We start from the raw sequence: 13,304 nt of genomic DNA, 5'->3' as shown, positions 1-13,304 counted from the left end.
TGATGTGGTTGAGTTGTCATGGAGACTTGTATCAACCAAGATTGGTTGAGCTCAAGACTCAAGGTCTGTTGAAGTTCAACCAAAAAATTATAAGATGAATAGATTGAAGCTGGTTTGAATAGTAAGAAATGGACTTTGGAGGTGAAAGTGAAGGATGACTGTGGAGCAAATTGTGAACTTGGTGTACCTGAGAGAGACTGAAAAATCTAACAAAAGGTGAACTCTTAGATGATGTAAAGTTGCAACAATTGAAAGATAGTGAGATATAAAAGATTGTATGACTTGTAATCTAATTTTGTGTTAGACAGGCTTCATTGAGAGCCTTCTAGTTGTTGATGGTAGTCTAGTCATGAGCTTGATCTCAAATAATTATGAGGATTTATAAAGGTCTAAATCAATCAAAATTGAAGAAACTATTCCATAAATTATTGAATTATGATTCCATAAATTATAAGATATGTTAGTGTAAATAGCTTTCATAAAAAAAGGTTTGTTATGTTTTTTTTAAAAAAAATCTATTAGAGTTTTTATTAGAATAATTAAATTTTTATTAAAAATTTTTACTATTTTATAAAGAATAAGTGATATTATTCCCTAAAATGAAAAAGAAAAAATTCCCTATATTGTATAAATTTTAAATTAATGTAATTTTTAATTTTTGACATAGTATTAAAGGATTAGGATCAATTTTGAATTTCTTTCTTCCATCCTTCATTTGGTTAATTTAGAGCCAAACTATTTTTTTTTTATTAATTCAGAAATTTTCAAGAAGACCTTTATCGGATGGGTTAAAGATTCCCATTCCTCCATTTTGAAGTGCTCCTATGACAACCAATGATGAAGTGTTGGAGTTATGCTTGTGCATCCTTCTAATGACCATGAATCACAATGGTGATTTCCACCCATGGAGGAACAACTAAAAAGATCAAAATTTGAATTCCAACAGGGAAAACAGTTTGGCATTTACTCGATAGACGAACCAATAAGATAGCCAGATAGGTCATCATCTATATCTAAAATTAATTGGACAAAATTTGAATTATCAAGCCGAGCATTAGAATTAACTGTCAATTCATAATCCCCAACTCCCTCAAGTCAGGCATCCCATCAAAACAATAATAATTACCAATAATAGAGTTGTAGCTCCTCACGATTCTCCAGCCGGCCAATTAATCATAGCAACAGTTGAAGAACAACGATCAAGCCATAGCCACGTAGAGTCAATCAAGTGTCAACTTAAATCATTCAGAGAGAGAGACAAGGGAAAACTTAACATCCACAACTATGTGTGTAGAGGACCTCTTGGTGCAAACTAACAGGAGAAATCGAGATCATAAACAGAAGCAAATAACGAATTCCATCGAGAAATCAGGTAGAAACAGAGGCAAATTAACTGTAACATCCAGTGCTCATGGCAACCAGCCCCGTATCCCATGACTGCACCCCATTTGGAGGGTTTGTTTTTGAAAAATGCATCATAAACTGAGATCCTTCCGCTGCACTATAACCGCGGAAGACCTCGGAAGACGATGATAAGGTAATCCATCTGTGGCAGTTAGAAAGAGAAGCATCAGATGGCTTTACAGGTTTGCAGAGATCATTGTAACCCGAAAACCAATCGAGCCCCTTCAAAACATCGAGCCTGATATCAAGCTCATAGCTGTCCAAGTAAAGTGATGCAGAAGATTAAGTAGTGGCATTTAACTGAAAACACAGAGTCTGTAACTTCATTTACCTGTTAAAATCTACAGAGGAGAGCAAATAGAAGAAAAACAAATAGTTTAGAACATATTTACAATAAAAAAGGATGAACTAATGCTTTTCTACCAGTTATGTTTGTGTAATTGAAACTGTATGGAATTCCTTGTCGCTTTAAAAAAAGATCGTGTATCATTTGACTGTCAGCGTAGCTGTTTCCTGCATTCTTTGCCCAACTTGGCTAAATGTTGATCATGCTTGGATAAATATATCGACATCGGTAACCAGGGTAACCAGCGCTTGCCAGAAAGAGAGCATATTATTCCTTTATAGAGAATCCTCAAATGACACTCCCAGGTATGCATTTTTATCTGGCTGTGTTGATACATGAGCTAGGCCTTGGAGCATTTTTATGACCTCAACTGTATCATCAAGATAATACCTTGCCTTGCTCGGCTTCTTACCAACTGTGCAAGCAAACACTTCATCACTTGCTGGCAGCAACACATTATTTGCAGAACTAACAATGCTCTCGAACATATCTTCATCAGACTGATCATCACCGATGCACAATACAAAATCTGGACGCTTTCCAGTGCTTGACATGGTCTGCAAAAGATTTCCAACAACTACACCTTTGCTTATCCCCTGCAAATAATCCCCACATTATAAGGTACTTAGATATGTGTATTCAACTTAAACATAGGATGAGAAAAGAATTGGGCTTTAGAATCTGACATCTAATTTTTTTGATCTCATAATAGATAATTCAAAGCATGGTCCCTTGTAAATTCACTAATATACATCTTTTATATGGAAATGGTCTGTGTTAGATGTATTTCTTGTGCAACACATATAATACAGTCAAATCAATCTTAAACATGCTCCTTTACTTGATTACGGAGTTACTAGGAATGTGACATTGGAATCAATCTTAAACATGCTCCTTTACTTGATTACGGAGTTACTAGGAATGTGACATTGGAATCAATCTTAAACATGCTCCTTTACTTGATTACGAAGTTACTAGGAATGTGACATTGAGAGTGGTTATTTCTTCAGATGAGAAGAAAAAATTCTGACAAAGTTGGTAAAACAATGAACATAATGCGGCCACATACCTGGGGCTTCACTTCAACTATATGTTGGCCTCTTTTCACAACCACAGGTTCATTAGCAAGCACATTTTCTAGGTGATCCAGGAGTTCTTTAGCCTGACAACAGCTAAAATCTGGATCAGCATATTGATGATGCCAAACTAAGCCAGTGTCTTTGAACTCAATGTAGGATCCATCTGTTGCCTCAGTGTACAGCTGCATTACAGGTTCTGCAATTTTTTTCCAATCAAAATCAATAGCTAGGGTGAATGACCCCCATGGAGAATCCTTATTCCACCTACAGGAAAAACACCACCATCAAAGAGTATTAGTATCAAACGAATAACATGGACATAATAATAAATGCCACCTCTTGATTTGCTGACTTCCATATGAACAGTTCGCACAAATTCATAAGTGCTTATATATATATATATATATATACTTCCAAGGATTTGGTATCTATTTTTCAACTCACATAAAAATATCGGCAACCACATCATCTGATTTGATTAAACTAAAAATGGCTTCAAAATTAAATCAAATGCCAAAACAACATTTCAACATAAAATTACAAATTCTAATATAGGTACTACTGAGGATTCAGCATCTATTTATGAATTATAAGATCCAGCATATCTACAACCAAATCATCTAATTTGATCAAACAACTTTGGATGTCTTAAAAATTATATGGAGTGCCAGAACATCACCAGAGTACCTCTGCTCATAATGATAATCACACATCAATAGAATCATCCATTGAATACAATCCAGATCTTCATGCAACACTTCTATCAGCAATAGCCATATTTATGACAGAATTAATGCAATCCAACAAAATAAAGTATTGGAAAAGTAACATGCAATAATACATATAAGTTTCAGCAAATACACAATGAGTATGATAAATTCATCCGCAAGTCAGAACAATTTGCATACAAATAACATACTGGCATGCAATTAGTATCAGATTAATTATTGTTAACTTGTTATCTCTAATAGAAGGGAGAACTAGCAAATACAACAATGTAATAAGGATGCTAAATCAAAATATAAGAATTGAATGTGTGTAAATATACCTTGTGAAGTAGCCATGTTCTGCAGAGATTCCCAACTTCTCACAGGGAGCAAACCACTTGCTCAATTCATCCTTGCCTCTTCCACTGACCACAAAAACTACATTCTTCGGGTCACTGCACAATTCATTCAAAATTGCAATAACCTCATCACTTGGTTTTTTATCAATAGAAGTCTGAGGCATCATTGTACCATCATAATCAAGCAAAATGAGCCTACTGTTCATCCTCTGGTATGCTGATACTATATGCTCAACTGACAACTTCCTAAAATTAGGACCTAGAGCGACAACTCGGAAACTCATTCCAAAGCCAATACCCCAACATCTCCTAAGGAAGTGGTCTTTGCAAGCTCGCTGTAAATCCTGATCAAAAGACCTTGCCCAGTAAGCAACATCATGCGAGCTCACATACTTGTAGTGTTTTTCATGCCGCAATTGCTTCTCTATCTCTGGCATTGTGATGGCTAAAAACATTGCCTCTGCCACAGCATCCACATTCCATGGATTTACCCGAATTGCTCCGCTAAGGGATGGTGAACAGCCAATGAATTCTGAAACTACTATCATGCTTTTCTTCACAGCACCCTCCAGAGCAGCGCTCCGCTGCCTAGATACTGTGTACTTGTAAGGCACCAAATTCATTCCGTCCCTCACAGGATTCACCACACAGCATTCAGCCAAGGCGTAGAATGCTGCCTTCTCATGAGTTGGCATTCTTCGATTTATCAACACAACAGGTTCATACCCTGGCTTGCCAAACCGCTCATTGATCCTCCTCGTGATTGCTTGAGCCTCTCCTTGGACCTCCTGCACATCTCTGCCCTGGCTCCTGGCCGGGTTGGCAATTTGGACCAGGATGGCCCGTCCCCTTAATTCCGGATGTTCTTCCAACATTTGCTCCATCGCCAAGAACTTCAACCCAATACCTTTGAATAAGTCCATGTCATCCACCCCGAGCAACAAGATCTTGTCTTTATACCTGTCCTTAAGCTCCTGGATCTTGGCGATCGTCTCAGAAGAAGATAGTACCGATTCAAGCTGACCTAAGTCGATGCCGACCGGAAGGATCTTGATGGTGACCGTGCGCCCATAGTACTCGATCCCGATATATCCTCTCTTGGACTGGTAATCGAGACCAAGCAATCGGGAGCATGAAGAGAGGAAGTGGCGAGCATAATCGAAGGTGTGGAAGCCAACAAGATCACAGTTGAGGAGGGCACGGAGGAGCTCATCGCGGACGGGGATTGAGCGAAATATCTCGGAAGAAGGGAAGGGTGAATGGAGGAAAAATCCGAGCTTTACGCGGGGAGATCGCCTGCGGAGAAAAGTCGGGAGCGCGAGGAGGTGGTAATCGTGGATCCACACGAAATCCTCATCCGGATTGAGAAGCTCGATGAGGCGTTCGGCGAAGAGTTTGGTGGCGGAAAGGTAAGAAAGCCAGAGGGCGCGATCAAAAGGGAGGCCGCCGAGGGAAGAGGGGGAAAGAGGGAGGAGGTAGTGGAGGAGCGGCCAGAGATAGTGCTTGCAGAAGCCATGGTAGAAGCGCTGGTGGAGGTCCGGTGGGAGGAAGACAGGGAGACATCGAAATCGGGCATAGAGCTGGCGGGAGAGGTCAGCATGGTGGGCTGGGTCGACGGCCGCTGGGAGGGTGCCAACGCGAAGGACGTCGGCTTCGGAGGGGAGTCCAGCGCGGAGCTGGAGGGCGAGGGCGTCGCGGTCGGGGGAGAAGGCGAGGCCGGAGGAGGCGGCGGGGTCGGGGACGGCGAGGAGGGGGAGACGGTGGGAGACGACGATTCGGCGTTCGCGGGCTGGGGTGGGAGAGAAGGAGGCGGCCTGGTCGTTGTCGGCGGAGTCGGGCATGAGGAGCGTGGCAGGGGGGAGGCGGGGCGGGCGGAGCGGATCGTCAGCGAGGTTGAGGACAGTGGAGGAGGAAGAGGAGGAAGAGAAGGCAGACATGTGAGTGGGATTAGAGTTGCAGAGGTACGACGAGGAGGAGGAGGAGGAGGAGGAGGAGTGGAGGAAGTGGTGGCGGGTAGAGTTTCGGGGTGGAATCTGTTGGGGTTGAATAGATTGATATATAGAGTGGAGGAAACGGATAAGGGCTAACACTTAAAGGGGAGGATGGAATAAGTATCTCTAAGAAGGATATCTACCTACGTTGTGTTTATTTTGCACAATTAAGTGGAGCTCGGATAAGGGAGAAATAATAGGACAAGGGCGGTTGGATAAATAATAATAATAATTAAAAAAATAAAAATAAATGTTATATATATATATATTATTCTACTCATCCTGGGCACTTGCGGTGGATGGAGTCAGTTTGCTAGGTCAACATGTTCTTTAGCGAAGGATGATTATGCTTTTTGATCCATTAGTATATATATTTTATTATAAAAAATACTCCTTAGAAATAATTGAGAGAGGGAGAAATATCGTATAAATTCATAAAAAAAATACAATAAAAAAATAAATATATATTATAACAAATACCTTGATTGATCTCTGGTACTGGGTAGATGTCTTTGGTGGTGGAAAATATAAGAGCACTTGTTCTCTCGAATCCTAAGAATCGGTGACCAAAATGTGTGTGAGTGTTGTCTTCTAATTTTTGTGAAAATATTTTTTTAGGGTTTACCCGACGCCTCTTAATTGATTCAACTTTTCCCCAATCGATTGTCACGTCATCCGACCATTCGCGCACCTATAGAACGGTTCTTTTTTAAAACTCTAATCGATTGGTAAGTCATCCTAATCGATTTAGAAGGTTTTAATCGATTACCCAATCAATTTCACAACCCTCTGTGCTCTCGCGAATAAGTCTTAATCGATTAGCCCAATTGATTAAGCTTTTTTAATCGATTACCTCAATTGATTCTTCCTTCTCATGATAAAACACTATCTAATCGTTTGACTCAATCGATTAGCAGTGGCTAAATCGATTAGGTCAATCAATTCAACCATTGTTTTCATGATTTCTCTTCGCAAAGCTCTCAATCGATTTGGAATCCATCCTAATCGATTGAAGAGGCTCTAATTGATTATCTCAATCAATTAGTCTCGACTCGATTGATTGCCCAATTGATTCGGGCACTTTCTATGTTCTCACAAGAATCTCCTAATCGAATCCAAGTCTAGGGTTTCCTTGCCCAACATCTGATCAACCGTGACCTGTTGAGACTTCCCCACCAAGTGTTCAGTTAACCGTTGACTCACTTGGACTTTGTCAACTTCTTGTTGGACTTTCGATCACCAAGTATCCAATCAACTTTTGACCCACTTAGACTTTGTCAATGTGTGGTCCTTTCTAACCCACTTGGACTTTCCTTTGCCAACGTGCAATCCTCTTTGACCCATTTGTACTTTTCTTTACCTAATCATAGTTAGATCTTTTCACTTGCCAGCGTGTGGTCCTCCTTGACCCAATTTGGACTTTCCTTTGCCAATGTGTGATTTTCTTTGACCCACTTAGATTTTACCCTTGCCTGACCCTCGCGTTAGGACTTTATCTTCTTTAACCTCCAGTTAGGTCTTTCCAATCAAGTATTTAGCCCTCCATGACCTACTTTGACTCATGTCTCACATACCGTCAAATATCTGGTCTGGACCTATTTAACCTCTTCTCACATATTACTCCACATATTGTCCAAACATCGAAACTCAAGCTCGAACTCACTCGAGCTTAGTCAAATTGGTCAACCTTGACCCGAGGACGATTACATCAATAATCTCCCTCTTTTTGATGTTTGATAATAGATTTAAGTTAAGCTAACCTATTAGCCCAACTTCATCTCATACCTAAGCATGAATGAGGGATTCTAACTTAAACCCTATATTGTTATCCCCCTTTGACACATATCAAAAACTCTCCTTGAGAGTCAATTTTGTCAAAAAAAAAAAACTCAATGAAAGTCTCATACCTTTCATTGTATACTATACTCAACCTTTACCATAATTCCATCACAATGAAGATTTCCAATCTTTCATTGCTTCCAATGCTTATTCTTGAGCATTCATAACAATGAAGGTTTCCTACCTTCCATTGTTTCTTCATCCTTATAAAAAAATTTATGTTTTAAGGAATACCTCCCCCTTAAAACATACACTAAATTCTATCATTACACCAATAATGATTTGAAATTCCTAAACATTTAGGAAATCTAAAATTAAAGTTTTGAGATTCAAAATTCAACTCTAAAACTAAACATCCTCCTAAACTCCAATTTAGTCGCCTTTAACCATTCATTTCTAATTTTCATCAAGAAAATTTACCCTTAGATACTTATCAAAGCATTTTAGAGGCTTAGGGATGGTTAACTTAACTAAACATGACTTAATATAATGGACTGAAATCAGACCATTTCAGCCAAAATCAACATTCTTAATCAATTGGTTTCAGCTACCCATCGATTATAACCTCTCTAAATCAATTAAAGTTAAGATTCAATCGATTATACCCCTGTTAATCGATTGTCTCAATCGATTATGACATTGTTAATCGACCACCTGATCAATTCCGTGAGCCTCTATACTCGCAAAAAAGCATTCTAATCGATTTAACCATGCTTAATCGATTATTGTTTCTAAATTTTTCTGATTTCAATTTTAGATCGAAATTCAGAAATCCCTAAATAATTCTATGATTTTCTAAAAATCATGAAATTTATTTTAGACATTATTTATATCATATACTATCATGGAAAAATAACTTTTTATGAAAAAAAACCCTTATTTTCAAGAAACCATTGAAAAACTTTAATGTTTCACTCTACTTTATATCTAACTAATCAATGGTAATTCCTATCAAAAGATAAACTTCACTAAGATTTTCCAAAATAATTTCAAAATAAATTTTCAACTATGTTCTTTAAGTTAAATGCACATAACTTGTACACTTGATTTTCCAATGGTTGGAATTCACATAATCTTATGTTTTGATGATACTAAAACTCCAAAAGGATGCACTAATCAACATCTTGAGTTTTGTTCATCTTTCTAACATCTCACCTGTATTTAATATGTCTCAATACATATACAAGCCAACTCTATAGTTCTTGTGAGATGTATAATAAGGTTTTCCTAAATTAAGGGATCATGCACTTTAACTAGACATTTAAAATTTTGATTATCCAACTTAGGATGCCAATTTATGTCATTGTCCTTAGTTACAAGGAATTAAAAAAAATGCATGAAAATAATTATAGCATACATCAAAATGAGTATTTCAAAAAAGAAATCTATCATATCTAAATAATGTATGTATGACATTGAAGGATCGGAATAGCAATAGAGAGGGGTAAATATCGCTCGTTATAAATCGTTTCTTTTATCATAAAAGTTAATCAGAGTAAGTAGCGGAATAAGATAGCAAAAACAAAACTCAAGAGATATAGTTAGTTACTTGGTTTGGAGCTTATATCGACTCCTACTCCAAGATCCGTGATCCTTGATCGTACCATTGGGTAATCCACTAAAGTTCCTCTTTCCAAAATCTTCGGAGAAGAAGTAATTCGTACAATGAAGTTTACAAGGAGTTATGTAGGCTAAAAGTAAATGTACCAATAATTAAGATATAAGATGAAGATCATCGTAGCTCTTTAGTGTCATAGCTTGCGCACAGAGTTGAAACATAGAGCAATAGCAACACTAACAAAGAGAAAGATGATTAGAAGGTTGCACAGAAGTTATTCCTGGCTCGGAGCTTGAGATGTACTTTTATAAGCATCGTTTGGTGGACCGAAAAAGCCTTTGGTCGACAGATCCTTTTAGTCGATCGATCTCCCTATCAGTTGATTGATCAACCAACTTTCCTTCTTTAATGAGATTCGATCTTCGTGTCATTAATGCCATTTAATATTCACTCAAATGATCACCTTGATTGGTCGATCGATCCCTATATTTTCTAACTTTGTCGAGATCAATCGAATCTACCACTATGTTTACCAATTTAGGTTTGGTCAACTGATCTCTAGGTACGGTCGACCAATCCGCCTGATTCCAAGTTTGCTATGCATAATCTGAACCCTACCACATTAGCTAGGTTCGATCGACTGAAACTCCTGTTCGGTCGACTGATCCCTTTGAATTCTACAAAATAGAGTTAGTTCTAATAGTATAAAAAGCACCCCTGCAATACAAAGTTAGCATAGTAGTATAATGTTGCATGAGTAAAAATAGATAGTAACATATGTCTTAATCTCAACCTGAAAACCTTTTGGTTTCTTCAGTTGGATCAGCGACTTAGGATTTATCCCTTCCCGAGATACAACCTCTCTGTTGTTCCACTCCAGTTGCTTACCACAACCTATCTACTTAACAGTAGATTGGCTCGCTAGGGCTTCCTGTAACGACCCAACTCCTGGGTACTAATCTGTGAGCCGGATCGCTACATTAACTACTGAAGCTACTGTACGGAAAACTGGACAAAATAAAATTTCACTAACTGACTCGGTTAGTCTGACAACTGATACACCCATGCTGTTATAAGGAAGGATTCAAGACCCTCTCCGGTTGGTGTACACGTGCTAAGGAGGATACTTGACCTCCCATCTGAGCTAGGAACTCAGAATTAACTTCCCAGCTAGCTGTGATCGATCCACGGATCGATCAAACTTGCTACGATTCTGTGCCCTGCTGGATCGGTCTGCGGACCGAACCAGCAAAGGGACCGATCCAGGCACCTGAAAACGCTGGATGCTCTCTGTTCGGTGCTGGATCGGTCGGACGACCGATCAGATAGCATATAGTAGCATACTGTATGCCTCTGGATCGGTCGGCTGACCGATCCAGGATCCTGATACTGCAACGGATCGGTCGGCAGACCGATCCAACTCTGATACGAAATCAGAGTTTCTGATTTCGTAACTTTCAAGCACTGGAACGTACCACAACTCACCGACATAGTTTCTAGATACATGAAAAACAATCTAACATTAACCTACATGCGTCCTAAACTGAACAAACTGAATAGTGCATAGTTTTACTGGATTAAAACATTTACCAGTTAAGGATTTAAACCACAAACAAACTAACAATATAAATACTGGAATTAAGCTGTTTCGACCCCTAGGATCTTTATTCCAAACCTCTTGCACACACACACCTCCATAGCATTGTCCTCCAGCCTCCGTTAGTCCACTTTTCTTTTACCTGTATCTGCAGTATAAGAAAAGTAGTACCTGTAAGCTAAAGAGCTTAGTAAGAAATCATCTACCTCACAAAAACATGCAACGATGCAAGTATAGTTTCAAAACATGCTATTTGAAAACTGAACTGAGAATGGCAACATGGCATGGCATACAAACATGTACTGAACTGATCATGGCATACAAACAAACTGAGCATAGCATACTGTGTCTAAGAATACTGAACCGGTCATGCATATACATCTAATCGGTCATGAACTCAAATCATGAAACTTAATCGAGATAATCAACTGAAATTGAAACTAAGTTAGTGTTTCTATCACTGATTACATATTTGAAAACTATATATATAATAGATGAAAATACTAAACATGCTGCTGGGGCCCTGGCAACTGTACTTACTGTGCGCGCATCCCTACGAGACCCGGGATTGCAAGTTCCGAATCCAGCAGGGTTACTAGGTTATCTGAACCTAGGGACGACTGTGGGAGTCCAGCCCATGGATATTTGATCCAAGTACAGTGCCAACTGAATAAAAGTAAAATACTGAATACTGTTTTATTTTACTTTGCTGTTCTAGGTTATCTGAACCTAGAGCTAGGTTATCTGAACCTAGAGGCTACTGTGGGAGCCTACCCAATGGATATCTGATCCATAAAGCTGTAATAACTGATAAATAACTGAATAAAATATTTCTAATATATTTACATGCTGTTAGGACGCCTACTAGTGCATCCTTCTGAACTGGGCATTCTACCGAATGCTTGGTGTGCACTAAAAGCACACCCTAAAACTGAAAACTGTAAAATTACTGAACTAACGCCAAAACTCACAAGCGAGAGCAATTATACTGCAGGTGAGGGGTTTCTTACCTCAATCGCAAGGTTTTCTTACGACTTATTCACTAGGTTTTTCCGAAAAACTGCTCCGTTCGACGAACCGCTTACGTCCTCGCGTTCCTCTCGCGGAGAAGAACCGACTTCGTACAGGTGTTGTCGCTGGAAAGTCAACACACGATCCTAGGGAAGGAACCCTAGGTTTCCCTTGCTTTGTTTTGCTGCGCCGAGAGAAAGAAACGGGAGAGGGAGAGGGTCTCGGTGAGGGTTTGGAGAAGGTCACGAACCAATTAGAAATAAACCAACCCACTTAAACCTCCTATTTATATCATGTGGTAATTCCGGTCTAACTCTAATATAAATATTAATGTTTCTCCTTTCTCTCAGCACGGCCCTGCTGGGTTCACTGGTTACTAACATTATCCCTTAAACCATAGGTCTCGAGTTCGACTCCCGCTTAGGCCGTTTTCGTTCCCAATTCTTTTTGCTACTTCCGATACTTGTAAAATTCCGAAAAAATATCTAAAAAATTTCACAAAAATCATAGAATAATTCTAAAATAAATTCGGGAATTTTTCGGGCTTTACACTTCCTCTCGATATCGGGTCCTCCAGATCTTTTGAGTCTCACTGCCAGGTGTCAGGTCCTCTTAACCCACCTAGACTTCCTATCTACTTTTCACGATTTACTAAAACTTTCTTGCTTAGCCACGACTCGGGCTTTTTATGATTGAGTAAACAGCCTACACACTTAGTCAATTTATCAGATCATAATAAAACTTAACTTGAACGTTTAACAACATCAAACTTAGGTTCGATTATGATGTACCATGCACCAACAATCTTTTCCTTTTTAATTTTTGACAACTAAAGTTCACAGTTACATTTAAAATATGTAGAGTTGAGTAAACAAATACTTTTCCTTAACTCTACCCCTGAGTTTAATAACTCTTCCTGAATCTATGCAATAAGTTATCTTCCTCTTTGTGACACATTAAAATTTAGGTTATTAGCAAATACCAAACCTGGAATATTTTAAGGAAAAACTAAGGTTTTGAGTAAATTACTTTGAAATTTGTTGAAAAACTAAGCTGTAGTATAAGTTGAAAACTATGATTTTGAAAATTTTCAAGAAAAATATTGTCCCAAAAAGTTTAGTTTAAAAAAAAATTCTTATAAAATTTCTAAGGAATAAGTTTTAAAATATCTGAAAAATGATTAAGATAAAATTTGAAAGTAATTTTAAAAATTACCTTAAATTTTGAAAATCAGAATTTTGAAGATTTTTCTAAGGAAAAATACATTGCAAGTACTTTTAAAAATTTTTGTAAAGAAATTTTAAAACATATGTTGAAAGAAGCTATGAATTTTTAAAATTTTCAAGAAAACTTAAGTTTTGAAATGGATTTAAAAATTAAGTTTTAGAAGTAAATATTTATAAGGTAAAAATA

The 13,304-nt window shown here is 38.2% G+C and overlaps 1 protein-coding gene across 5 annotated transcripts; it reads right to left on the bottom strand.

The window, feature by feature from the left end:
* Positions 1-1,012: 1,012 nt before the first annotated feature.
* Positions 1,013-5,985, bottom strand: LOC122002436 (probable alpha,alpha-trehalose-phosphate synthase [UDP-forming] 11). 5 transcript variants are annotated; one of them, XM_042557603.1, is made up of 5 exons: positions 3,878-5,962; positions 2,820-3,093; positions 1,828-2,346; positions 1,736-1,745; positions 1,013-1,660 (listed from the first exon to the last, which is right to left on the bottom strand). In XM_042557603.1, the coding sequence occupies exons 1-3, from the start codon at positions 5,830-5,832 to the stop codon at positions 2,026-2,028; spliced, it is 2,550 nt and encodes an 849-aa protein (XP_042413537.1). In that variant the 5' UTR covers positions 5,833-5,962; the 3' UTR covers positions 1,013-1,660; positions 1,736-1,745; positions 1,828-2,025. The 5 variants fall into 5 exon arrangements, with proteins under 5 accessions (XP_042413537.1, XP_042413536.1, XP_042413538.1 ...); XM_042557602.1 differs by having other exon boundaries at positions 1,736-2,346; XM_042557604.1 differs by lacking the exon at positions 1,736-1,745.
* Between the last annotated feature and the right edge of the window lie 7,319 nt (positions 5,986-13,304).

This window comes from Zingiber officinale, chromosome 7A (assembly GCF_018446385.1).
Source record: "Zingiber officinale cultivar Zhangliang chromosome 7A, Zo_v1.1, whole genome shotgun sequence".
NCBI classification, from domain to species: domain Eukaryota; kingdom Viridiplantae; phylum Streptophyta; class Magnoliopsida; order Zingiberales; family Zingiberaceae; genus Zingiber; species Zingiber officinale.
The sequence above is the reverse complement of the archived record's forward strand: the minus strand, read 5'-3'. Positions and strand labels throughout refer to the sequence as shown.